General features: G+C 40.0%; 1 protein-coding gene across 1 annotated transcript; it reads left to right on the forward strand.

Annotated features, from left to right (window-relative positions):
* The first annotated feature begins 2,824 nt into the window (after window positions 1–2,824).
* Window positions 2,825–19,375, forward strand: LOC134340591 (ras-related protein Rab-18-like). The gene is made up of 8 exons (XM_063038012.1): window positions 2,825–3,155; window positions 3,439–3,720; window positions 8,184–8,239; window positions 8,349–8,410; window positions 10,101–10,173; window positions 14,897–15,015; window positions 17,110–17,176; window positions 17,777–19,375. Exons 2-8 carry the CDS (start codon window positions 3,653–3,655, stop codon window positions 17,944–17,946), a joined length of 615 nt encoding a protein of 204 aa, XP_062894082.1. The 5' UTR covers window positions 2,825–3,155; window positions 3,439–3,652; the 3' UTR covers window positions 17,947–19,375.
* Window positions 19,376–25,236: the final 5,861 nt, after the last annotated feature.

Below are 25,236 nucleotides of genomic sequence, written 5' to 3' on the forward strand. Positions count from 1 at the left end.
ATGCTTGTGTACATGATTGAAAGTATCGGACTAAAGGTAATACATCAACGTTTCAGAAAGAGCTTCACTTTCTATATGCCACAGTCTTTCCGGATATACAAGCTGAGGGAAGCAAGACACTGTGACTCTGATTCATTCTGACTGAGACAAAATCCTTCGAATATTTTACCACCCTATTGTGCTGAAAAGTTGCATTCAGGTACTGCAAGTGAAATGCCTTGTGATAAATTAACCCAAACTACATGACCGTGAATTGTGCAACCCCACGGCAGTTTGATGCTTTGATATGTGAGGCACTGGAAGGTGCAAGTAAAGGTTGTTTTCATTTGAACTTTGCACCTTGAATGTGACAGCACTGTGAGTTTGGCAAATGTGAATATTAAATACAAAATAGACTGATAACATTTCATATCAAAGAATCTAAAGGTAACTTCTTGGTAGTGTTGGATTTTTTTTAACATTAGCAGAGTTCTTAAAAAGAGGCACTTTCTTTCAAAGTTGCTCTAGTGGCCTGCAGTGTTAAGCTGGCTGTTGAGATTCAAGACGTACTGCCATCCCTTGAGACGATGCTTTGATGCATCTAATAACTCAAATACTCTTTGTACTCCCCAAATCAGTTGCACAATTTTGCCTCTTACCCAAAGATTCTCTTTTACATTGACATAAGAAACTACCGATGCTAGAATGTGGATCAGGCTTTGACCTGCGATGTGGACAATCTCTTTCTCCTCACACATGCTGCTCAACCTGCCGAATTCGTCCAGCAGATCACTTGGCATTCTCTTTTGCATCTCCACTTCAGTACTTCTGCCCCACCAAAAGTCCAACCTCTGCCAAGTCAATTTCCCCATCACTCATTCACCATGCAGATTTTGCTAGATCTGTCAACTTTTTTGACATTTCAGTTTGATATTTCAAAAGTTTTCATAAATGAGTTGCTGTTCCCTTAAAAAATGGAGGCACAAGAGATTCTGCAGACGCTGGAAATCTGGAACAACACACAAAAGACTCAGCAGGTCAGGCAGCTTCTGTGGAGGGAAATGAGCAGTCAATGTTTCGGGCCAAGACCATTTATCAGGTCTGGAAAGATAGAGGACTGGTGCCAGAACAAAAGGATAGTGGGGGGTGGAAGGAGAGGAGCACATGCTGGCAGGTGATTGGTGATTCCAGGTGAGAGAGAAAGGTAGGTAGACAAGTAAAGAGGGAATGGGTGGACTAAAGAGAAGCTAGTTGGTAATAGATGAAAGAGGCTAAACCTGAACAAGATGAAATCTGATTGGAGAGGACAATTCAAATTCTTATCATGTCCTTGGCAAAGCCTAAAACATTTTGCATTAAAATGACTCGGAAATTCAATTTGATTATGTAGGTAAAAATTAGTGGTTAATTTATGCACAGGAGTTTCTATAATTTAGAATTTGCGCATGGGGTTGGAGAGACAAAGACTCCCCAGATATCACTAAACCTATCAACAATTTGTCTATATCTGTATGAATCAGGTTAAAGTGTTTCCCCAAGAACAGTGAAATATAAATCCTTGTAAATTCCTGTTCTCAAAAAGTAAATGAGATAAATAACCCATTCCCTACTTTGGTTTGCATTTGCCTGTGTTCACTAAAGGCCAAAGGATAATTAGATCCAAGCACTTTGCTTTGATCAAAGATTAAATTCACATATTTATATTCTGAGCTGGGCTTGAAGCCACAGTCTTTTTACTTGGAGGCAGGGAGTATGCCAATTGAGCCATATTCCTGTAAACTGAAACAATGTACACTGGAGAGCATTTTAACTTGTTGCATCACAACCTGGTACAGAGGCTGAAACACACAGGCTCACAAGAGGCTTCAGGGAGCTGGAGACTCAACTAGCTCCATCATAGACATAATCCTCTCGCCATCACGAGATGATGCCTCAAGAAAACGGCATTCATCACTATCCAGGACAGGCCCTCGCGTTCCTATGCAGGAGGAGGTACCGGAGTCTGAAGACCCACAGTCAATGTTTTAAACAGATTTCCAAACGTTACATGAACACAAACTCGTTATTCATCATTTGCACTACTTCTTTGGTATTTTTTATGTATTCCACTGTACTGCTGCCACAAAACAACAAATTTCTTGACATATGTCAGTGATAATAAACCTGATTCTGAATTATTCCAAAATCCCCGCTCTTAATACAAGGCGGGTTGGGGGGGGGGGGAAACACATGGTTTCCCGTTTAAACTATATGGATGAACTGGGCTTGATTATCTGGTTAGTCAAACTACCTAGTTCAACCAAACTTTTGGCAATCTGCATGAACTTTTCCTTAAATGGCTCTGCAAAATTTCTTATTTAACAACGCATCACTTAAGTGCCTTGAAATGTTCAATGACAGAAATGGAAACTTGTTGAAGGCTTCTGCTAGCAAGCTTTTTGTTACAAAAATTGCAGGTGTTTTTTTTCCAAATCACATTTCCCATGTTATCTCAAAATGTTTGCCAATGAAAGAAACGGGCATTTTCAGATGCTAAACTTATGATTTCTCTTACTTTTCTCGTTGAGATTGATCTAAAGTCTACATTTGGACTAGTAAATCGATTTATTAATGTACTGTTACTAACGGACAGTAAACTAATACCACAAAATATATTCACAAGGATATGCAACACACACAAAATGCGAGAGAAATGTTCACAAGGAAATGGTATCCCAATACAAAATACTCAGGAAATGATCCTAACGAACTGGAAACTTTGACCCAGAGAAGACATCCTTTCCGGTCACATGCGGTTTACGTCATTAAGTCCTTTTTTTTAAATTTGAACGCAAAATATGGCAGTTTGTAAAATCGTTGCATTTACGCGGCTTGGGAATGTACACTTTCAATAGTCTCCCAGGCTGCTGAGTATATTAAGTTATCTTTTATGATACTTAAAATTGATTCCTGAACAATTATGGATTACAATGAAAAATAATATTTGTATTAAAAAGATAAGCCGAAGGCTTCCTGATTGGTGCTAAATACGGAAGCTGGTGCTAATACAGTATAAGGAATAAGCAGAGAATGAGAGCAAACATTGCAATTTAAGACGATTGAATGACAAATAACACCAAAATGAACGCAACCAGAGAAAAGAGCAAACATAAATTAGGATTGGAAATTTAGATATGGTTAGACTTGTTATTTCAAATTGTTGGTATATTTTTAAATAAACCAGATATTTGCTTGGGAAACTTGAAATACGAAGCTAGTGCATCGTCAATTAAATTAACTTCTGAACACCAAAATCTGATAAATTAGGTTCACGTGAACAGCTACTAAACTGCTAAAGTGGCGACAGAGGGTTTTAGATGTTTATTTCACTGTATAATTATAATGTGATGAGTTTTATCTTCATAAATAGAAAATATGGATGGGGAAAAGTCACCGTCATTTTTTTACAATTCTGCTTAGTGAAGTGGGTTCACCCCCAGGTCGGAGTTCGCCTTCAGAAAGAATTTTGCTGTGACAAGGGTTAAAGACACGTGTAAAGAAGTTGCAAACCAGAGGGTTGACGTCAGTGCTATGCCACGGAATGCATACAAGGAGGAAAAGATAAGAGTGGTCCGGTTGCCGGAAGTGGCGTCTTTGAGCTGGTCTCGGGAATTTTGATATATTGTTGCAGACAATGGACGAGGAGCATTTTGCGACTTTGAAGATTCTCTTAATCGGGGAGAGCGGAGTGGGCAAATCGAGGTAAGAAGCCGCAAATGAAGTGTTAATTTCAGGCATCTTCCGTGAAATTGGCGCATGTCTGCTGGGTTAAAGCCTGGAGCTGAATCTTCAATTCATCATTACGCTTGGGGAGGGAAGCTGTCTTCACCTTTCCCGGATTATCCAGCAGAATAGGGATTTGATGAGAAGTATATTTGTTTGGGTGTTGGCTGCCTTGCTTTAGACCTTGTACTAATTAAGAAATGAGAGTAACCAATTAATTGAATTAATTTCTACATGACTAAAGTACTCCGTTCAAAGAGGAATAATCTCATGATGGAGTTCTAGTCAGGAATGTGTAAATTCAGAATAATTGAACTAAAGGTCCGAGTAAAGCATGGAATTGCCCAACGTCAATATCATATTTCTGACCCTTCACCCCCCCCCGCCCCCAGTACCTTGTCCATAACAATTACTCAGAAACTTTTTTAGAAGTTAAAGACGACCGGGAGTACTAGAATAGCAAGGGGGCATATATTTTTCTACAAGAAGATTACACCAGGTATAGTCTAACTTGGGTGTTATGTGCTCTTGGACAGTCTGTCTGTTGATGCTGACTAACTTCCACTCGAGTTTTGACAGTTCTGAAGCAGACAGGGCAGGAGATGTACTGAGGTGTACTGGGCTTTTATCTGTGTCTAATGTATGGCCTCGGAGTTCTCAATATCATCTTGTATGATCCTTCTCAACTTTAAAAAGTTGTGTGCCAGAGATTTCCAGGACCTTGCATTCGATTGCTCCAGCAAGGCTTTAACTGTTTTTTTTACCACTTAATAAACTCCTCTCACGTTGGAAGATCAGCTCCGCCATGGACAGTCCCAAGCCTGTCGGTGAAAAGAGGGATGGGCATGGGGCTAGCAAGCTGATCCTGTTAAAAACCCAGTGCTACAGAAATGCCGACAGAAGTTCCAAAGAATGCTGGGGAATTTGGTCAGTCAGGCAGTGTCAGAAGCTCGGTAGAGATTCTTGAAGTATCACCTTTTGAAGATGTTCTCCATGATGGGAGGCTAGTGGCCATGTTGGAGCTGGCTGAGTTTACAACCTCTGCAGCTTTTCCTGATCCTGTGCAGAGGCTCCCTCCATATCAGACGGTGGTGCAACCAGTCCACAGTACATCTGTAGAAATTTGTTACAATTCAGAAATCTCCAGTTAGGCAGTGAGAAAAAGGCAAGTTCTGATCAGTTTTTTCACAATAGATTCAAAATGTCCTTTTCAAGAAATTAATTTTTTTGGTGTTAAATCCAACTGACATTTGGTGTACTGAAAATCAAAAAATGGAAATATTGGAAATCTGAAATAAAACCAGAAAATGCTGGAAATGTTCAAAAGGGTCAATTGCTTCTGTGGAAAGGTGTTGTGTTACATGTCGAAGATCCTTTGTCAGAATGAAGTGTCTTTGATCTGAAACATTATTTCTTCACACCAGGGGTTCCCAACCTGGGGTCCATGGACCCCTCGGTTAATGACAGCATAACAAAGGTTGGGAGCCTTCTACCATACACAGATGCAGCCTGACCTGCTGACTACATCCTACAATTTTTTTTTAAAGCATGGTGTATTTTCATCCAGCATGTGGGTTGTCCACCTCAACAACCTTGATCTAGCATTCCCCCTATTGAGCTTTGAGTTATGGTGTGGCTGGAGGAAAGGGGATCAATCCACTCCTTGTGCCATGAAGTTGATTTATTTTCCTTTATTGTCGCCAAACAATTGATACTAGAGTGTACAATCATCACAGAGATATTTGATTCTGTGCTTCGCATTCTCTGGATTACTCAGTTCATGCCTTCCATTGTCCTAAGTAGGGATTTGATGTTCTGGTACATATGGTGCTGGACTAAAGCACTGAAATAAAAGGTTCTGTTCCTATAGTGTTATACATTGTGAATTGATATATTTCTAACAAAGTAAAATAACCATATGTTCCTGTTTTGTTACTTAACTTTTTCGTGCTTCACAGATGTCCTTCAGTGGAGGGCAAGCGCTACCCTTGCCCAGTGTGACCGATATTCATTTCCATTGCCATTCCCATTCTATAGAGTTGCTATGAGCCCAATAATAAATGCTGTCTATTTAGAGTGAATGGGAGATTGGGAGGGAGGGATGGACAGAGCAAAAGGAGTTGAGATCAATAGAGTAAATATCATCATTAGGGATGGATGGTGTTTATTTGTGAAGTGTGTTGCTAATAGCAAAGCTGTGGAACGTGTAGCAGACTAGGCTGTGAGCCAAAGTAATGTCAGATGGAAATGGCCATTTCTGATGCAGACAGAATAAAAATGACTTGCATGAAGTTAGAGAATTCATTACTGCATCTGTCTTTTTAGTACTATCCACATCCTAAAGCACATTGAGAGGGAGGGGAAAAAGTTTCGTTGCCGGACTCCCGGATGAAAATTTCATTAAAAGCAAGTGTAGGCATTGGGGACTTCTCAGAAGCTACAGTTGCTTTGCATTGAAGTCATCCAACTACAAACGTAGTTTTGCAAGTGACAGGAAAAGGGTAAGAACATTTCATTTAGGCTGGAGTGTACTTAACGCATTGAGTTGCATTTTGACCTGCATCCTAAGAGTTCCTAATGTTATATTCCTAAATAAATTTCCATTTGTACATTGGTCTGCATAGTATGTATCTGAACATGCACAGTATGTGTCGTCCTAGATTCAGCTTAATTAGAATGTAACTGACAGCCAACCATTCTTAGTTAACAGATCAAGATTCAGGGCACATTCAAACAAAAATAACCAAGAGTATATTTTGTGAACAGGCACACTAAGTCTAAAGATTTGACTAACAACTTTGAACATGACCTACTTTAAATAAAAGCAAGGATTGAAAGATAATTTTCAACTTGGCATACTGTAATGGACCTTTGGATGACTTGACAAAATTTTGTCTCATCAAATTAATCCTAGCAGTGCTGGAATCTCCAGACAGTTGTTATCAGGATATTTGCTTCTGGTCATGCCATCTCTTGCTATAAAAATAATCTCTGAGAAGTTTGTAACGTTCACAGTTAAGCATATTGGACAGGGTGTCACATGATTCAACCCACTCTTTGCTCCTCTTCCTTCCCCACTTCTAAATCACCTCCATCCTATTCTTCAGCAGGCCAATCTGGCAGCAATTCCACAGTTCTTCATTCAAAATTTTGAATGTTAAAGTTTGATTTGAGTGTCGTCTGAATGTTTCTGACTGTCAGAAAACTTTGGTTTTGGCAGATTAAGTAAGGAAGGTTTCCTGTTGTTGTTTTTTTTTTAGATAAGGCTTGTTCCAAACAGACCATGTGATAGATTTTATTTACCTGAGGTGACACTCTGCAATTGAAGATCAGGCTAACTTGAGATGACAATCTTTCAACACTATAGTTTGCAATTTGCCAAGTGGATCAGTGGTGAGAAAGGATAACCCTTGGCTACCAAAACATTTGAGGTGTATGTCTTTTGTAGTCGTCAGTCTGCCATTTGATAGTTTTGATTCAGCGTTATATTCTTCTCAGTTGCTTGTCCATCTCACCTGTAACCTCTTCCTGCTATATTGTCAATGGCACTGGGCATTATCAGCTCTTAGCAATACAATACACTGCAGTTTTTATCTTATTGTTACAAGTTTCTACCCCAGTATGTGGAGAAAGATCTCAGGTTTTGTCAACAATTCTTGTGGATTTCACTGCTGCTTTTTAGGTTCTTGGCTACTTGCTGTGAACTAATCTTTGCTTGTCTTGGTGCTTGTTAATGACTCTAAAGTTTGAGGTTTATTTCAGAGTTATTAGACGGTGCACATGCAGAAGATAGACTTTGGGTGTCAAACATTCCCACATTTAGTAGTTGACTTTATATTTTAATTCTATGGGATTAACAGTAATCTGCTCTTGCCTCCTAGCTCCTTGCTGTTTCTCAGCACTGACAAGTTTGTTGTTGTTGTTCTATGGACTTTGCTGCTTTGAAGTCATAGATCCAACTAAAACAGAACTTATTTGGAGTTTACTGTGTGTCTTAGCAACGTAATTTCCATGCAAGTTCAGCATTTGTCCCCTTTCAGTTTATTCCTTTTTCTATGTATGAACTTGGCCATGTAAACATGTAATTTGGTTCCCTTATATTTTTGATTTTGATTTTCAAGCAAAGTTGAATATCAATGCTACCTCATTGCTATTCAAGCTTTTTTTCATCACTACTACAAGTCAGATGGGGTTCTATATGAATGATACAATTTTTCTGTCATTCTGTCCTAGAAGACTTGCAGGTGATACTCTGAGACTGAACTTTAATTTTTTGAAATGTTCCTGTTTTTAGAGAGAGAATGTGATCCTAGTACTGATTGTAAATACTATAAAACTTGACTTGAAAATCTTAAGTTAATGTTGCGGACATACAGCTCAAAATGTAATATTGTAGTATCATATCTTTGTATAAATACTTATGCATATTTCTTTTATTATAGCCTTCTGCTAAGGTTCACAGATGGCATATTTGACTCTGAAATTGGCTCAACTATTGGTGAGAATTCATCTTTTTCTTAATATACACTCCCATTTTAGAAGATGCATAAAGATAGTTTGATAATGTGGAAGTTCACTTCTTTTATTTAAAGTGTTTTTCTTTTTAGGGGTTGACTTCAAAGTGAAAACAATGAGATTTGATGGAAACAATGTAAAGCTTGCAATATGGGTAAGTTGGTTGAATAATTTTAAAATACATGTCCAGTTTTAAAGACTATTTGTGCATTAGACAGTCTCCAGAAATTTGGGATCTGAATTACTTCACAAGAATATTCACTCAATGGCCACTTTATTAGGTACCTCCTGTTCCTAATAAAGTGACAACTAGGTGTATGGTTTTGGTCTTCTGCTGTAGCCCAGCTACTTCAAGGTTTGATGAGCTGTTAGTTCAGAGATGCTCTTCTGCACACCACTGCTGTAATTCTTGGATATTTGAGTTATTGTCATCTTCCTGACAGCTTGAACGTGTGACCTCTCTCATTAACAAAGCACTTTCACCCACAGAACTGGCATTCACTAGATGTTTTTGTACCATTCTCTGTAAACTCTAGAGACTGTCGTGCATGAAAATCTCAGGAGATCAGCAGTTTCTGAGATACTCAAATCACCCTGTCTGACACCAACCAGCTTTCACAGTCAAGGTCACTTGGATCATATTTCTGCTCTATTCCGATGTTTAGTCTAAACAACAATTAAACCTCTTTGGATATGTCCATACATGGCCTCCTCTACTGCCATGATGAGGCCAATCTCAGGTTGGAGGAGCAACACCTCATATACCGTCTGGGTAGTCTCCAGCCCCTGGCCATGAACATTGAATTCTCCAATTCCCGGTAATTCCCTCCCCCTCCCTTCCCCTATCCCTATGTCACTCTGCCCCCTCCGCCAGCTGCCTATCACCTCCCTCATGGTTCCGCCTCCTCCTACTACCCATTGTGTTTTCCCCTATTCCTTCTTCACCTTTCCTGCCTATCCCCTCCCTGCTTCCCCTCCCCCACCCCTTTATCTTTCCCCTTACTGGTTTTTCACCTGGACCCACTAGGCTTCTCCTTCCCACCCTCCCCCCACCTTCTTTATAGGGGCTCTGCCCCTTCCCCCTACAGTCCTGACGAAGGGTTCCAGCCCGAAACGTCGACTGATCTTTTCCACGGATGCTGCCTGACCTGCTGAGTTCCTCCAGCGTGTTGTACGTGTTGCTTTGACCCCAGAATCTGCAAAGTATTTTGTGTTAACTGAACCTCTTGACCATGTCTGCGTGCTTTTATGCATTGAGTTGCTGTCGCATGATTGGATGGCGTTAATGAGCAGGTTAACAGGTGTGCCTAATAAAGTGGCCACAGTGTTCAATCAATCCAAACATTGTAACTGATTGGGAATGAGTTTAACAGTACACTTTTTAACTTGTTTCAGGAAAGGTGGCAGTGAGAAAGATCTGCATATGAGAGATGTTGCTAAGTCTGTTGTCCTGATAATGCAATGGAAACAACTCTCTGGGAGTTTATGCTTTTTCCAATATTGCATCTTTTTTTCTCATTTTATTTGGTTAAATGTCCCATCGTTCTCATACTTGTGCTCTATCTGACATGCTACTTGTACTTGGCGTTCAGTTAACCTCCTGCTTCACCTGCCTGTTTTAGAACTTAAAGGATGGGCCATGCCAGAGGCTTCCACTGGCTGGCAAGCCCATCCATGAAATTGAGGGAACTGTGAGTAAGGAGCCCTGTGTTAGGCAATGCTGGACCATTCGGATAACCTTTGACAGCTTGCCAATAACAAATATACCCTATCTTTCACTATATTCATACCTCTCATGTTTGCAAGTGCCTTCAGCCCTCATTGTAGATTTTCTGAATTGACAGGACACAGCTGGGCAGGAGCGATTTCGGACATTAACACCCAGCTATTACAGAGGTGCTCAAGGTGTTATTTTAGGTGAGTGGAGATCAATCAATTTTTTGTGTGATGTTCTTGCATGTTGTGTATTATCATCAGTTTTTGTCTTGTCCTTCCTGTAAGGAAGAAAGTTTTAGGCAGACCATATTCCTGATGCTAATATGGGGGGAGTGAAAAAGTGACCTAAACCACATATCTTCTAATTGAACTACTCATCTGTAAATTTTTAAAGATAGACAGGAAATGCTAAAACATTTGGTAGGTTAGGTTGCACCGGGGAAAGAAAGAGTTAAAATTTTCCAGATGATACCTGGCCTGTTAAGCATTTCCAGCATTTTCTGTTTTTATTTCTGATTTCCAGCACCTGTAATTTTTAAAAAAAATTTCACTTGTGTGGTCACTGAATAAAGCTTGGTGCAATTTCCAATTTAATTTTGAGAAAAAATCGGTGTATAGTTTAGAAAAGTTTTGTGACATGCAGTTATTTGTACTTCAGTAAAATCTGCAGGTTGGAAACTGCTTTTACATTGCACCTCAAGGTATCTCTGATTTCCAGTGCACAAATCTCTGTAGCCAGCCACATGACCTTGTACAAACTTGCAGTAAAACGCAAAACTTTGGAAGTAATCGGCAGGTCAGGCAGCATCTGTGGAGAGCCAGTGTTTCAGGTTGATGACCTCTCTGCACAACTGAGGGAAAATTAAAAATGAAATATTATTTTTGCAGAAAAAGTTGGAGAATTCAGAGAACAAATAAGAGTAGTGAAGGTTGATCTGTCTGGAGGAAATGTAGACAAGAGAGGGAGGTGCAATGTTGGCAAGTAGTCACCCAACTTGCATTTAGTTTTCCTAGTGTTAAGTGCCATCATTGTAAGTATCAACGGCATTATGCTAAATATATATGAATTGCTGCTTCGCCTGGAATTAGTATTTGAGCATGTTGGTGATTGGAAGGAAAGACTAAAAGGGCAGGTATTGTGTTCGACTTTGTCATAAGAAGGGGAATGTGTGTTGGTGGAGATGTAAGAATGAGTTAAAGTGCACAGTGGGAGCATGCTGAATCTGAGAGCAGGAATGTCCTGTATAAGTTTCCATTTGAAAATTGCCCACAAGTCATCTGGAAAGATCACCTTATTCCAGCTGGTTGACCAGAACTAGGAAGAGAACTGCGCTGCATGAAGCATCACAATGAACGTACAGTCCAGGTGCCTGAGGGTGCTGTTTGTGTGGAGTGTCCACGTTCACCCTATGATCATGCAGCTTCCCCAGTGCTTTCATTGTTTCTTATCCCAAAGATGTTAATTGGCCACTCCTTCAAATGGCCTCAATGTAACTAAGTGGCAAAAGATCCCAAAGCAATTTCATAAGCTCATAGTTAACAGTACAGAAACAGGCCCTTCGGCCCAACTTGTCCATGCCAGCTGAGACAACATGCCTGTCTGAGCCAGTGACATTTGTCTACATTTGCCCACACCTCTCTCAACCTTTTCTGTCCATGACCCTATCCAAGTGTCAATGCATTGTAATTGATTATGTCTTCATTTTTCCAAACGCTTGGAACAGTGTGCACACTATAGAAAGTATGGGGTAGTCCTAGAAAGAGTGCAAAAGAGATTTGAGAGTGAAAAGCTGAAAGACTACAGGGGAAAAGGGAATGAGACAAATTGGATCGCTCTGCTGTGGACTTGATGGGTTAAGTGGACTGAGCTAGGTTGCCTTCTACCCAAGTTCTGTTTGTTTGAGCCATTTTTCCCCCCTTCATGTCACAGTGCCCTTTCCCCTGCCTCTCTTCCCCCACACCGGCCAACCCCTTGTACGCTTACCAATTGCCAAAAGTGCTGTTAAAAGTACAGGTTTCCCCCGCCATCCGAAGGTACAGCGTTCCTATGAAACGGTTCGTAAGCCGGAATGTCGTAAAGTGAAGAAGCAATTACCATTTATTTGTATGGGAAAATTTTGTGAGCGTTCGCAGACCCAAAAATGACCTACCAAATCATGCCAACAACACATAAAGCCTAAAATAACAGTAACACATAGTAAAAGCAGGAATGATATGATAAATACACAGCCTATATAAAGTAGAAATACTTATCTACAACGATTGCCTGCACAGATCTCCGTAGCGAAAATCTCATGCAAGCGCTCTCGGCAGAAAATCTCACGCAAGCGCTGTTGGCATAAACGCGCTCTCCAGTAACCTTTAAACTATGAAGCTGCCAAACCTACCAAATAACTGGTAAAAATACACAGCCTATATAAAGTAAAAATAATGTATGTACAGTGTAGTATCACTTACCGGAATTGGGAAAACAGCGCTGAGCGCACTGTTGATGGTGTGTTAGACTGAGTCGTTGCAGGTTGGGGTGGTGCAGTGGCCTCCACCCTCCTGACCGCCGACCCGATACATTGCCGCGAAGAACGCGGCGGTAGCCGGGAGGCACCCAGCACATCTTTAAGAAAAAAGCCGAAATAAACATGCTAATTAATTAGGTACTGCCTGGCACGTAATTGTCGGCCCAGATCAGTGCTGATTGCCAATTGCATCACCTCTGATCTGGGCCAACAATTACGTGCTAGGCGGCACCTAATTAATTAACATGTTTATTTCAGCTTTTTTCTTAAAGATGTGCTGTGTGCCTCCCAGCTACCGCTGCATTCTCTGCGAATCAGTACAGTATCTGTCCAGGGCCCGGGGGTTGGGGTGGTGGGACACGGGGGTGCCATCTCATCGTCGATCAGGGCAGGCAGCTCATCTTCTCCTATGACTGCCTGCCTCGGTGTCGAAGGTCGAGGTTCATCGTCTGCTGTGGCTGAAGTGGAAGACTGGCTTGACAGCTGAGCCTCACGCATTTTTCTATCACACAGTTCTTTGTAAGCACTCAAACCATCTTGCAAATATCCCCTAAACCTACGTACCCTTTCAAAATTAAAATCGTACTTTATCATTACTCATTTGGTTTCGATTGTTATCCTTTCCTCTTCCAATTGCATCAGCTCTTCATCTATCGGTTCTTGGTCATGGGATGCCAAAACCTCTTCAACATCATCTTCGTCAACTTCCACAAGCCAAACTCACTTTGTCCTTACTTCGTTCACCACGATCAAAACGCTTAATTATGTCTAGTTTTACGCTAAGTGTAACATCCTTACGGGCTCTTTCAGGCTTTTCCGACACCTTAGAACTCGTCTTGCAAACGGCTGCTCACAGGCACGTGCTTAAGCAATGCCATTCCGAATTCGGGGGAGAGTGGCTGCTCGGGGTGCGCGCTGCCTTTCTTCGTAACAGTGAAAACACCTTCTGAAAGCGAAAACAGGGTACTAATGTAGGTCTTCCGTAACAGTGAGGTATCATAAAGCAAACGTTTGAAAAGCAGGGGACACCTGTAATAGCTTGTGAAAATCCTTCACAATTACTGGGGTGCCACTAAAACTGGTGAATTAAAAACTTCTTTTAAAATTGCTGACAAACATGCTGAACGTGAACAAAAGAAAACGTTTGAACTACTTAAAAGAAACTACGGTTGCTGGAAGTTTAAAATAAAAACCAAAACTGCTGGAAGTCAGCAAATCATAAACACAAGAAAGTTTGCAGATGCTGGAAATCCAAAATAACACACTCACAATGCTGGAGGAACTCAGCAGGTCAGGCAGCACCTCTGGAAAAGAGCAAAAAGTCAATGTTTTCGGCCAAGTCTCGATGATGAGTCTCAGTCTGAAATGTTGACTCCTTATTTATTTCCCAAGATGCTGTCTAACCTGCTGAGTTCCTCAGCATTTTGTGTGTGTTACTTTGGAAATCAGCAATTCAGGTAGCATCTGTGCAAAGCAAAATTTCGACTCAATGAGCCATCATCAGAATGAAAAGTATTCCTTGCCTGCTTTCTCGTGCCCATTTTCAGGAGGCAACCTGTACTTGAGCTGAGTTAATCTGGCCCATTATAAGCAGTTTCCTTGTTTGATAGGTAGGATTTGTGTAAATTCACAGAGTCCTGGTGGCATAGGAGTCCCTTGACCAGTCTGTGGCCAGTGAGGCCAAACCCAAGCTTAAATGTCAGCACCTCATCTACTGTCCAGGAATATTACAGCCTTCTGGACTGTATATTGAATTCTACAATGTACAGCTCAGAAGCTAACTTGATTTTTCAGTCTTCTATCTGCTGTCCATCTGTGATAGTTGCTCAGTATATTACTTTATTCCCTCTTTTTTTCCCCCCGTGGGAGTAAGAGGGCACACCCAGCCTGACCTGCCGGACAGGTTTTCCTGCACTGTTCTGCAGTTCCTACATTAATGTTTTTGTTCTCACTCATAACTGTTCCCATTCACTCATTAGCCAAATAACCTTTGTTTGTAGCACATCCCATCTCTTCCTGCAGCTTAATGTGCTGCTTGTCTCTCCTTGTGTCCCTCCTTTTTATGATGATGGATCTTTGACCTGAAATGTTTCTTTTCTTAGAAGTCTGACATTTCCAGTATTTTCTGTTTTTATTGCAGTACTGCGATTCATCAATTTATTTTTAATTTAACCTACTGCAGAAAAGCTGTAAAAGACTGTATTAGCCTTGACCTTTAATGTACACCAAAACAAATTATTGAAATTGTCTACCACATTTTTTTGCTTTCTTCATAATGGAGCTTTTTAATTTTCCAGAGATCTGGAAAATAATCATAAAGCACTCTAGCTAAGTGAATTTAAGTAGAGCTGTTCAGACCATCAGATTTGGTTATTTATCTGAAGGTTTATTTTCTAATTACTCATTTACAGTGTATGATGTCGCAAGAAGGGAGTCCTTTGTAAAGCTTGAGAATTGGCTGAATGAATTGGATACCTACAGCACAAAACATGGTATTGTAAAGATGTTGGTTGGGAATAAAATTGACAAGGTAAATATAATATTTTGGCTTGGTATTTTACCATTTTGGATTTGTAAATGGTTTGGGGTTTTATCTGTGTAAAGCTTTTTCCTGGTAAGAACTGAATTTGAGTTGAAGATATAAGGATAATGACTTAATTTCACTCTGAGACGATCAGAAAGGAGATCGGATGTTTTAAGGATTAATTGAGAAGGAATTTGTATCCAGGCACAATCAGAACAATAGAAAGCAAGTCAGAATTTATATTTGAATTCTTGATCTGGTTATTTTCCTGATGCTGAGTAATGTAGCAGGGCAAGAGACCCTTCTGCCCAACGTGTCCATGACGACCTTATCCAGCCCCATTTAGCCCAAAGCACTCTAAACACCAGCTATCGATGTACTTATCTAAATGTCTTTCAATTTCGAGCCAATTTCAAGATTGTTTAATGTCATTAAACAATCTTTAGGGAAGCAGGACATCTTTAGTGAGCGGTGTCTCAGAAAGGCAGCATCCATTATTAAGGACCTCCAGCACCCAGGGCATGCCCTTTTCTCACTGTTACCATCAAGTAGAAGGTACAGAAACCTGAAGGCGCACACTCAGCGATTCAGGAACAACTTCTTCCCCTCTGCCATCTGATTCCTAAATGGACATTGAATCCTTGGACACTACCTCGCTTTTTTTAATATGCAGTATGTCTGTTTTTGCATGTTTTTAAAATAAACTATTCAATATATGTAATTGATTTATTTGTTTATTATTATTTTTATTTTATTTATTATTTATTTATATATTTTTCCTCTCTGCTAGATTATGTATTGCATTGAACTGCTGCTGCTTAGTTAACAAATTTCACGTCACATGCCTGGGATAATAAACCTGATTCTGATTTCCAGTACACAAGTGTAAAGGATGATGTAACACACATCCAAATGTTACTCCAGTTCCAATGCAGCACAAAAAATCCCCAATAAGATAAAGATCGCAATAATAAAAAAACACATTAAATATAAATACATAAGCTACCTTATACATTGACTGTATGTCCATATAGCCAAGGGAAGCTAGGCACAGGAGTGTATATGTAAGTTGCCTCAGACAGGAAATTATAAAATAGTGGTGGAGGGGTGAGCTAGTGGGTGGAGGTGTTGATCAGCTTTACTGCTTGGTGAAAGTAACTGTTTTTGAGTCTGGTGGTCCTGGCGTGGATGCTACATAGCCTTCTCCCTGATGGGAATGGGACAAACAGTCCATGAGCGATCCTTCATGATGTTACTGGGCCTTTTTCTGGCACCTTTCTGTATATATGTCCCTGATGGTGGGTAGTCTGTTCTGGTGATGCATTAGACAGTTTTGACTACCCATTGTAGGGTGTTCCTGGCCACCACAGAGCAGATTCTGTACCATGCAGTGATGCAGCATGTTAGGATGCTTACAACTGCACACCTGCAGAAAGACGTGAGTATTAATGTGCATAGTCCAGCTCTTTTCAACCTCCTCAGAAAGTAGAGGCATTGGTGAGCTTTTCTTGGCTCTAGTATGTGTTCTGGGGCCATGAGAGGTTGTGCAAGATTTGCACTCGCGAGTTTCCAGTGCTGTACCGCTGATGTAGAGGCGTGTTATTTAAAAGTTGCTATTTTACCTGCTTTAACCACTTCCTCCAGCAGCTCATTCCATATACACTAAGGGACTCTTTTAAATATTTCACCTGTCATTAAACCTATGCCCTCCAGTTCTCAGTTCCCTTTCCTTGGGGGCAAAAAGACTGTGTGCATTCACCCTGTCTATACACCCTTAAGGTCACTCTTCAGTCTCCTCCATTCCAAGCATTAAAGACCTAGCCTGCCCAAGCTCTCACTATAACTCGGCTCCTCAAGTCCTGGAAAGTAAAAAGTTTTTTTTAAAAAATCAACATGCTTAGTGTGGGGCGAGGGGGTAGGCCTTTCTATTTCTATATTGTAGTTCATTATGTCCAATGAATCTTGCATGCATTTAGCAATATTTTCTTCCTAAGCATTCTCTTAGGGTCAAGGATGATATGAAACATTTTAATAAAGCCATGTAACGCATCTATAATATATGTAGCTTTAAAAATTATTTTAAAGCTTGTATTTTCATAGGTAAATCATGAAGTTGACCGGAATGAAGGACTTCGGTTTGCCAGAAAGCATTCAATGCTTTTTATAGGTAAGTGCCTCATCTATTGGCAGTTTCTTTGTTGTGTTCTGTTTTTGCCAGTGGCATAATTTTCTCCAATAGCCCAAAGGCACAGGGGATGACATTATTTCTGGTTACAACCGTTAAATTGATACAATAATAGCAAATGCATATTATATGTTGGTACTGAAATTTGAAATGTGTTCCATTAAAGGCATTGTAACTAAAGCTGGGGGGGGGGGGGCTACAACTGGCTGAGGATGAATTTTTATGCCATTGATTCCTGGATTTGGTTTGGGTTCTCTTTCAAAGTTCAAAGTAGATTCATTATCCAAGTGCATATATGTCACTATATACTACCCGAGATTCATTTGTCATCTGAGTGCACAGAAACAACCAAATAAACAATACAGTATTCCTCCTGACTACAGTGCACCCAAAATACATATATCACACACAGCACATAAAATATTGATACTAACTTTTTATTCCAGTTTGTTTAATTAACAGTTCAAATTTCTCAACTGCTGTGGTGGGGTTTGAGCCAGTCTCTTGGGAATATCAGTTCAGGCTTTTGAATTAATGCTCTCCTTCAAGTCTCCTAACTTTTTTTTTTGCTTTGGTGCACAGAGACCAGCGCTAAAACCTGCGATGGAGTTGTGTGTGCTTTTGAGGAAGTGGTAGAAAAAATAATCCAAACCCCTGGACTCTGGGAAGCCAAGAATGTTAAAACTGTGAAGCTTTCAGACTTTGCCTCCAATCAGGATGGAGCATGTGGTGGCTACTGTTCCTTATTATAAAATAATCTGTAATGACCCATGTCTTAATGCCATACTGTCAACAGTATTTTAAGTGTCAATTCAGCTCTGCCTGTAAGCACAGAAAGCTGCTACCAGCTTGGGTCTGGAACACTAAGGAGACAGTTCGTGCCTTAATGAATTCATTCACGTTTTTGTTATAATCTTCATCTGAGAGACTTTCACATTGTGTTTCTGGCCACTTAACTTGACTTTCTGGCCTTAATATGTAATTTTAAGTAATTTTGAGGATTTCAAGGATGTAATTCATTTTGATCTATACACAGTAAAAAAACTTGATGGCTATGACAATTGCCTCAAAGTTGCGGGAATCAACATTGTAGGTTCCTGCAATTTAATACATTTCTATTACGTTTTCTTCCTCATGATGCTTCTCTTGGGACCAGAATAACTGTGTGTAGTGCCATGTTTGTCTGCTAGCCTGATGTGAGGGCACTCTAGATTATTTGTCCTCCTGACTTTTTCTTGTTGCATGATTAGGAGGAATAGATTATGCTTTTGATAAGTAAGGAATTTTTGATTTGATCAAATCATGGTTAGAGGCTTATCTTGGGACCATGACAATTGGATGTGTCCCTCTGCCCTTCTACTTAAACACTGCAAGGGTACCTCACTCTAAAGTTGTGGTCTTGTGCAATAATGATCTATGGTGTCACTAATTAATGCAGATTAATTGTATAATCACTTATTACTAAGGTTAATAATTATCATAAAAATACTCTTGTAAGGGCTGTGTTGATGACTTGGCTTATTTCAAGTAATATTGTGAGCTTCATTTTGTGCATGGTCTTACTGAGTTTTACATTGGTCTATTTACAGTATTTTAATTGAAAGCACATTCATAGGTAGAGAGGGTGAAAGCAACATTAGATTAAGCTGTAAATTGCTCCATATGAAAACAGATCTACTGTGAGTGGTTCATAATCACTCTGAAATTCCCAGTACTTTTCAAGACTAGTTTCATTTGTATTTTAAACTGTTTGCACAATTTGTATATGAAGTGTAATCTATTTATTATGTTTTTCCAAATGATCTACCACTTGCTGGATTTGTGAGTTAACAGTATTTAGAAACTGTGTTCTAAATTGGGAAATGTTGATAGTTCTGTGAAACCTTCCATTGTAAGTGTGAGCAATAATAAATAGCAATTTACCTGCTGTTTCATTTTCAAATGCTGTTTTTTGGTGTCTTTTATAATATTAAACTGTTTTCTCAAAACTGAAGTAATAATGAATTTTGTTCCTCCTGTCTTTGTCTTTCCTTGTTTGGTGTAAGTGTTGGCTCTTTGTAAAGCATTGGTAAAGATCTCCAAGAGCCTGTGAATAGCCAATCTTTCATTCATTCCATAAGCTTGGAATTTGACATTTGGTGTCTTTTGTTTGGGTCTGCATGAAAATAGGAAAGATAGTTAGTGAGGTCTGGCTGTCCCTTGTCTCAATTATCTTCACCAACCATGTCTAGTTTTGTTGTGACAAAAGCAGAGAATGCTTGGGGAAAAACTCATCAGTTCAGGCAGCATCTGTGGTAGAAGAAACATTTCGGATCAGAACTGGTGGGCATTGTTGCTGCTTTACTAACATGAACTAGCCTGCCATGAGCTGGGATCATAGCTGTGATGTTCTTTAGGCTCTAATGCAGCCTCAGTATCCTAAACAGTGGAGCTTCTTATAGGAAAATTTAGCAATGTGCCAATTTAATCGCTTTCCATATTAATCCTAGTTTATTCCCTTTTATTGTTAAAACTCTTCGGATGGAACTTATTAGCTTAATTCTTAATCATTGCATAATATTGGTTTGTGGCAGCCGACTGTCAACCCCTCCTGAACTGGACCCAAACTGAGTCTCCAAGCCATTTTGAATAGATTGCTTGGACTTGCATTACAATGTTCTAAACAGCAAGGCACTTATTGTGTGTTTGTCTTAGTTTTAAAATGAATATTCACCATACCATGGAGTAATTTTGATAGTTTAATAAGCAGTAAATTTTGCAATATTTTTAGCACCAGTGATCTTTTGGGTAAAGACCCATTAGGATGACAATTTGAATAATTTGTTCTGACTGGTGGATGTGTTCATGAGCTGCATTGTCACTTTTGAGGGTTATATCTCAGGGCAGAGTCTTTGTAAATAAAAGCACCAAATGAAACAATGGTTCTTAATCACATAATTTTAGTTCCCATGTGTTAAGAGGCTTATTCACTTCTCTGAATGCCAGCATTATTAAATGCATTTCTCATGTGATCGATCTGTCTTGTTTAAGATTTCAATCTGTAACCTATGCCTTTCCAAAAACAGAAATCACTTGTGGAGTAAAGCCACTGCTGTCTTGCTATTTTACAGCTTCAATACAGGAAATCAAATCAAATGATGAAAATTCCAGATATATTTAAGTTTATTGCATGAAGAATGTACCTGTAATTTTCCCAAATATTTTCTAAAATAACATGTATTTTAAAATGTTGGCTTCTACCTTTTAGTCTTTATTTAACAGCATTTAACAGAACATTAAAAATGTTTTTCTGACTTCTGGTTTAATAACTTGGTTGTTTAGCCAGTTTGATTACATCATAGCTGCAGGATGCTAGGAATTCTTTTGAACTGTTGCTTGACAACGGCCAGTTCACGAGGAAGTGTATTGTATGCCACATTGCCTACTAGGTTTTTGTTCTCTGCATTTTCTCTAATAGTCTGAAATGTGAGCTGTGGTTTTATTATTAAACCAGACAGTGTTATGGCAACCCAGACAAAATGCTGGAGGAACTCAGCAGGTCAGGCAGCATCCATGGAAATGAGTTGGCTGTCAACATTTCGGGAAAAGACCCTTCTTCGGGACTGGAAAGCAGCCTTTGGTTTTCCAGGACTCCCAGTCAATTGAAGACAAGTGAACGATGAGGACTAGTCTCCTATTTTACACTAGTTGATAGTTGATAAGATCATCAGAACTCTGATACAAACTGGGGGGGGGGGCTGGTTATCAGCAATTGTTGAATATAAATTGGAGATGATTACGCTTTGTTGGAACAGTGTAAGCAGCCAAATAGAAACCAGAGCAGGGTGAAGGTGGAAAATTAGTGACAGATATCTGGAGGCCCAAGGTTGCTCTTCTGGACTGTACAGGGGTATGCTGCAAAATGTTCACCCAATTTGAATTTTGACTCACTGATGTACTTGGACCATACTAGTACTGAATGGCAAAATAAAAAGATGTTCAATATGGTCATTACTTCACCTAGATGTACAGTAGTGTTAAGGAAGGGATAGAGGGAAGGTGTTGCATCTCCTGTGCCTGTGTGGAGGATGCCTTGTGAAGGGGAGTGGGTCTTGGAGATGGAAGTGTGTACCTTGTAATGTGGATGAAATGGTTCCTCTTAAAATGCTGAAAGGGAAGGGGAAGTCAGTTTGGATGGTGGTGTCACCAATGTGGACTGCATCCCTGCATTGAGTTGAAGAGAAAAAGGGGTGGTCAGAGTGCAGCAAACGGAACAGGCAGTTGAGTGCCCTGTCACTGATTAGAAGAAAAGCATAGTTAATAAAATGGAAAAAACTTTGAAATCCGTTTTGTAGAAAGTGTTACTGGAGTAGATGACCTGGAGCTAGCAAAATTGTCAGCATTGCTTGAGGTCTTTGCAGGAACGAGGATGGGTGAAAATATTACTGAGATGGTTGTGGGAGTCTGTTCTTGTAATGGTTTCTCGACACTAACCTATACCCTAAGATGGAGACAATGTTCACAAAGGGAAAAGAAGAGTCTGAGGTGGGCCAGGTGAAAGTAAGCAGTGTGTTATCGACAAAGGTGATTAAAGCAGTGTCCTTCTCTGGGAAGAATCTGGATCATATGTATACAAGTAGGATAGGACCTTGAATATGACTGAATCAGGGCTGATGTAGGGGGACCTATGTGTTTCCAAGTTGTTTCTTCCTTTTGATTTGGCAGTGCAGAGTTAAATGGATAGTTTTCAATGTGAAGTGGGGGGGAGGGTACTGCAGATGCAGGACATCTAGAGCAACACACGAAATGCTGGAGGAATTTAGTGGGCAGGCAGCATCTATGGAGGAAAATGGTTTGGTTTTCAGTGTGAGAAAAGGTTCAGCCAAGTGAAGATGGGTCCCCTATTCAATGTACAAGTGAATGTAATTCTGCTGTGGGATGGGGTTGTGAAAGGTCCATGTGAAAATGGCTCACTAGGAGTGGAGAAACTAGAAATTGTCAGAAGATATCAGAAGTACCATGGGACTGATTGTGGACTTCAGGAAGGCAAAGTCTGCAAAATATACACCAGTCTTCATTGAGGTATCAGAGGAGGAAAGGGTGACCTTACTTTCCCTTTTCTATTTTCTATTTATGATTTATAATTTAAATTTTTAATATTTACTATCGATTTGTAATCCAGAGAGCACGAAGCGCAGAATCAAATATCGCTGTGATGATTGTACGCTCTAGTATCAATTGTTTGGTGACAATAAAGTAAAGTAAGTAAAATAAAGTGGTCAAAGAATCCCCAGCCTTTTGTCTGTACCTATCCCCTAAATTCCTCAGTGGAGAACTCTTTGAGCTCTGTTGTCTCAAAGATGTCCATTGTACCACGCCCCACATATTCCAGATCCTCTTCCCCTCCACCTTCCCCTCCTCCTGCCCCTCCTTAGATGCCCCCCTCAGCAGTCGTGGGAAGGTGTGATCACTGGCCTGGCCTGAACTGTTTCAGACATGCAAAGGGAAGGCGAGGAATAAACCAGAGGGTCCACACTACCCTACCTCCCTTATTTTCATCATCCAACCAGACATCCTCATGTCCTAGCCCCACAGTAGGATCAACGCTCCGCCTCATCGTGGCTTTACCTTAATAGGATTGGGCTGTTAACCAGCTCAGCCTGCAGCGTCTGAATACTGTAGTTTCTTTAGCTGACAAGCTATCTCTATATTCTTATCCTCCAACTTTGCAGCCCCACCCTGATCCATCAATAGTGATTCTCTCAGAATATTACAGCGTTGACTTAGATTTTCCAATTCATTCTTAAGATTCACTATCGTTTTAAACTGATGCCTTACAATTGCTGCAAACAGCCAGAGAGCATGTCACCGGCTATTCTTTTTCTTGGGAAAACCCAATGATTTAAGTATAGAAACAATGAGATGTCCCATTTCAACCCTGGCGAAATCTAACTGGTCTGACCAATCTACCAGCATCCCGTAACCCATTAGTAAGTTAGAAGATTTCCAAAGCCCTCACTATTATCTATCCACCCTGGGCCTCTGCGTCTTTCATACTGAGGGCCCACTCTTTTAAATAACCTTTTAAAGAAATGCATTTTGCACAAAAACCCAAACCCTACTCACGGCACCAAAATATAATGTTGAATCAGGTTCATGGGTCTGGCAGTGAGACAGAAAACAGTGACTGTGAATAAGTATATTAATCATTTATTTACAAAGAGTAAAAATTCAACCAAACGTTCATGTTCCCCAAGTTACAGAAACTACAAAGCTGAATATATCACAAACATAGGTACATTCAACAAGCATACTTAGATAAAAGCGCACACAGAGCATACCTTCCCAATGGCTATGTGCACCGCTTGCCTTAAACAAAGGAAGAGAGAAAGAACCACCCATATGTGCTCAGTATATACCCAGGGTATTTGAAACTAGACACTAGGCAGCTAACCAATGGGAAAAGCAGCTGCAGTTTCTAAACTAACCAATCATGATGGAAGTGATATTCTATAATCAGAATAAGCCACACCCCTACAGGACAATGATATATTAATATTTGGATGATTTTAGAGTAAACACATATTAACATGTGAGCATAACCCTATTGTTGGATGCAAAGAAGAGCTGATATTAATATTTTTAACTCCTGCTTGCCTCTTCATTCAAGTTTATACTGTTACCTGTCCTGTGAGTACCTCGTGAATGTGATGTAATTGTCTTATGCTACTGGAATGATGTAATGGTCTCGTGCCATTGGAATAATGTAATTGCCTTATGATAGTGGGGTAACGTGATGTCACGTGATGGCATATTCCAACTGGTATATAAGAGGAAGCCGCAGTTGTTGTGTAGTTCGATTTGTTGGGAGGCCACCATTGGTAGTTATGCCATCGGAGGAGAAGAAAGAGTGATAGTGAAGAATCCCCAGCTCTGAACAAACCCCAAAAGGATTTGGGTTAACCAGTGGCATCCGGCGCATTACGGGTGTGACTGACACTTGGAACCATCCGTACGTGGCACACACGTTTTGTTAACCCTGGCACGATTTGGGTTGTGTGATGATCACTTTGCCAAAAAGTCAGTTACTTTGAGAAATTGTATTCTGTGTCATAATTTCGGACAAGGCACTTTGGCTGGGAGCTGCGTCAGCAGTGACGTCTTTACTTTGCGGACTGGTCCAAAGCTGGTTTGGGAAGTCTCTCCTCTCGAATATTTCAGGAATCATTTGGAATTATTAAATTACCATCTTAAGACTGTGTTTAAATAAGATCTGTTAAGAAATTTCTTTAAGTTTGACTGTTTGATAACTATAGAAGCATACCACTGTTAACATCCGGTTTAAGTCAATTCTTTGTTTACTGTTCCATGTTTATTTGAGTAGAGGTTAATAAATGTCATTGTTTATTTTATAAAAACTCGACTCAAATTCATCTCTGTTGCTGCTGGTTTATAACATATGTGGGGGCTCATCCAGGATTGAACACATTTAGAGCTTAATTGGTTGTTTAATTATCGATCTGATTGGAAAAGGAAAAATCCTTTTTGTTTGATTGGTTTGTGTGTGGTAATCAGCAGCAATGGTGGTTGGGAACTTTTTGGAATCACCAACCCCTGCGGCATTAGTGTCTGTGAAAAAGGGTGTGGTGCAGGAAACTGAAGCTTGCAGGGATAACTACGGCTACGAGAAAGTCAGATTCAGAGAAAAATAGCTGATTATTATGTAGCTGTGAAAGTGTTTGAGAAGTTTCCTGTGAGTAAAGAGGAGATCCAGTTACGACTGGAACAAATGAGGTTAGAGGATAAAGAAAGACAGAGGCAGTTTGAAGCCAGAGAAGCAGATAAACAGAGGGAAGAAGCAAATAAAGAGAGGGAAGTTAAACTAGAGATGGAGAAGTTAAAGCTTGAGAAACCAGCTGGTTTTAGGGAACCAGTTATACCGTTTATTAGATTAGATTAGATTCAACTTTATTGTCATTGTGCCAAGTACAAATACAAAGCCAATGAAATGCAGTTAACATCTGACCAGAAATGCAAAGAATAGTGCTATTTATAAAATAACT

This window comes from Mobula hypostoma, chromosome X1 (genome assembly GCF_963921235.1).
Source record: "Mobula hypostoma chromosome X1, sMobHyp1.1, whole genome shotgun sequence".
Classification (NCBI taxonomy): Eukaryota; Metazoa; Chordata; class Chondrichthyes; order Myliobatiformes; family Myliobatidae; genus Mobula; species Mobula hypostoma.

What these genes read in the sequence shown, in the direction of transcription:
- LOC134340591 (XM_063038012.1), top strand. Translation starts at nt 3,653, where the DNA reads ATGGACGAGGAGCATTTTGCGACTTTGAAGATTCTCTTAATCGGGGAG. An exon ending in AGCGGAGTGGGCAAATCGAG is followed by an intron (nt 3,721 to 8,183) that starts GTAAGAAGCCGC and finishes CTTTTATTATAG; the next exon opens with CCTTCTGCTAAGGTTCACAG. An exon ending in TGAAATTGGCTCAACTATTG is followed by an intron (nt 8,240 to 8,348) that starts GTGAGAATTCAT and finishes TTTTCTTTTTAG; the next exon opens with GGGTTGACTTCAAAGTGAAA.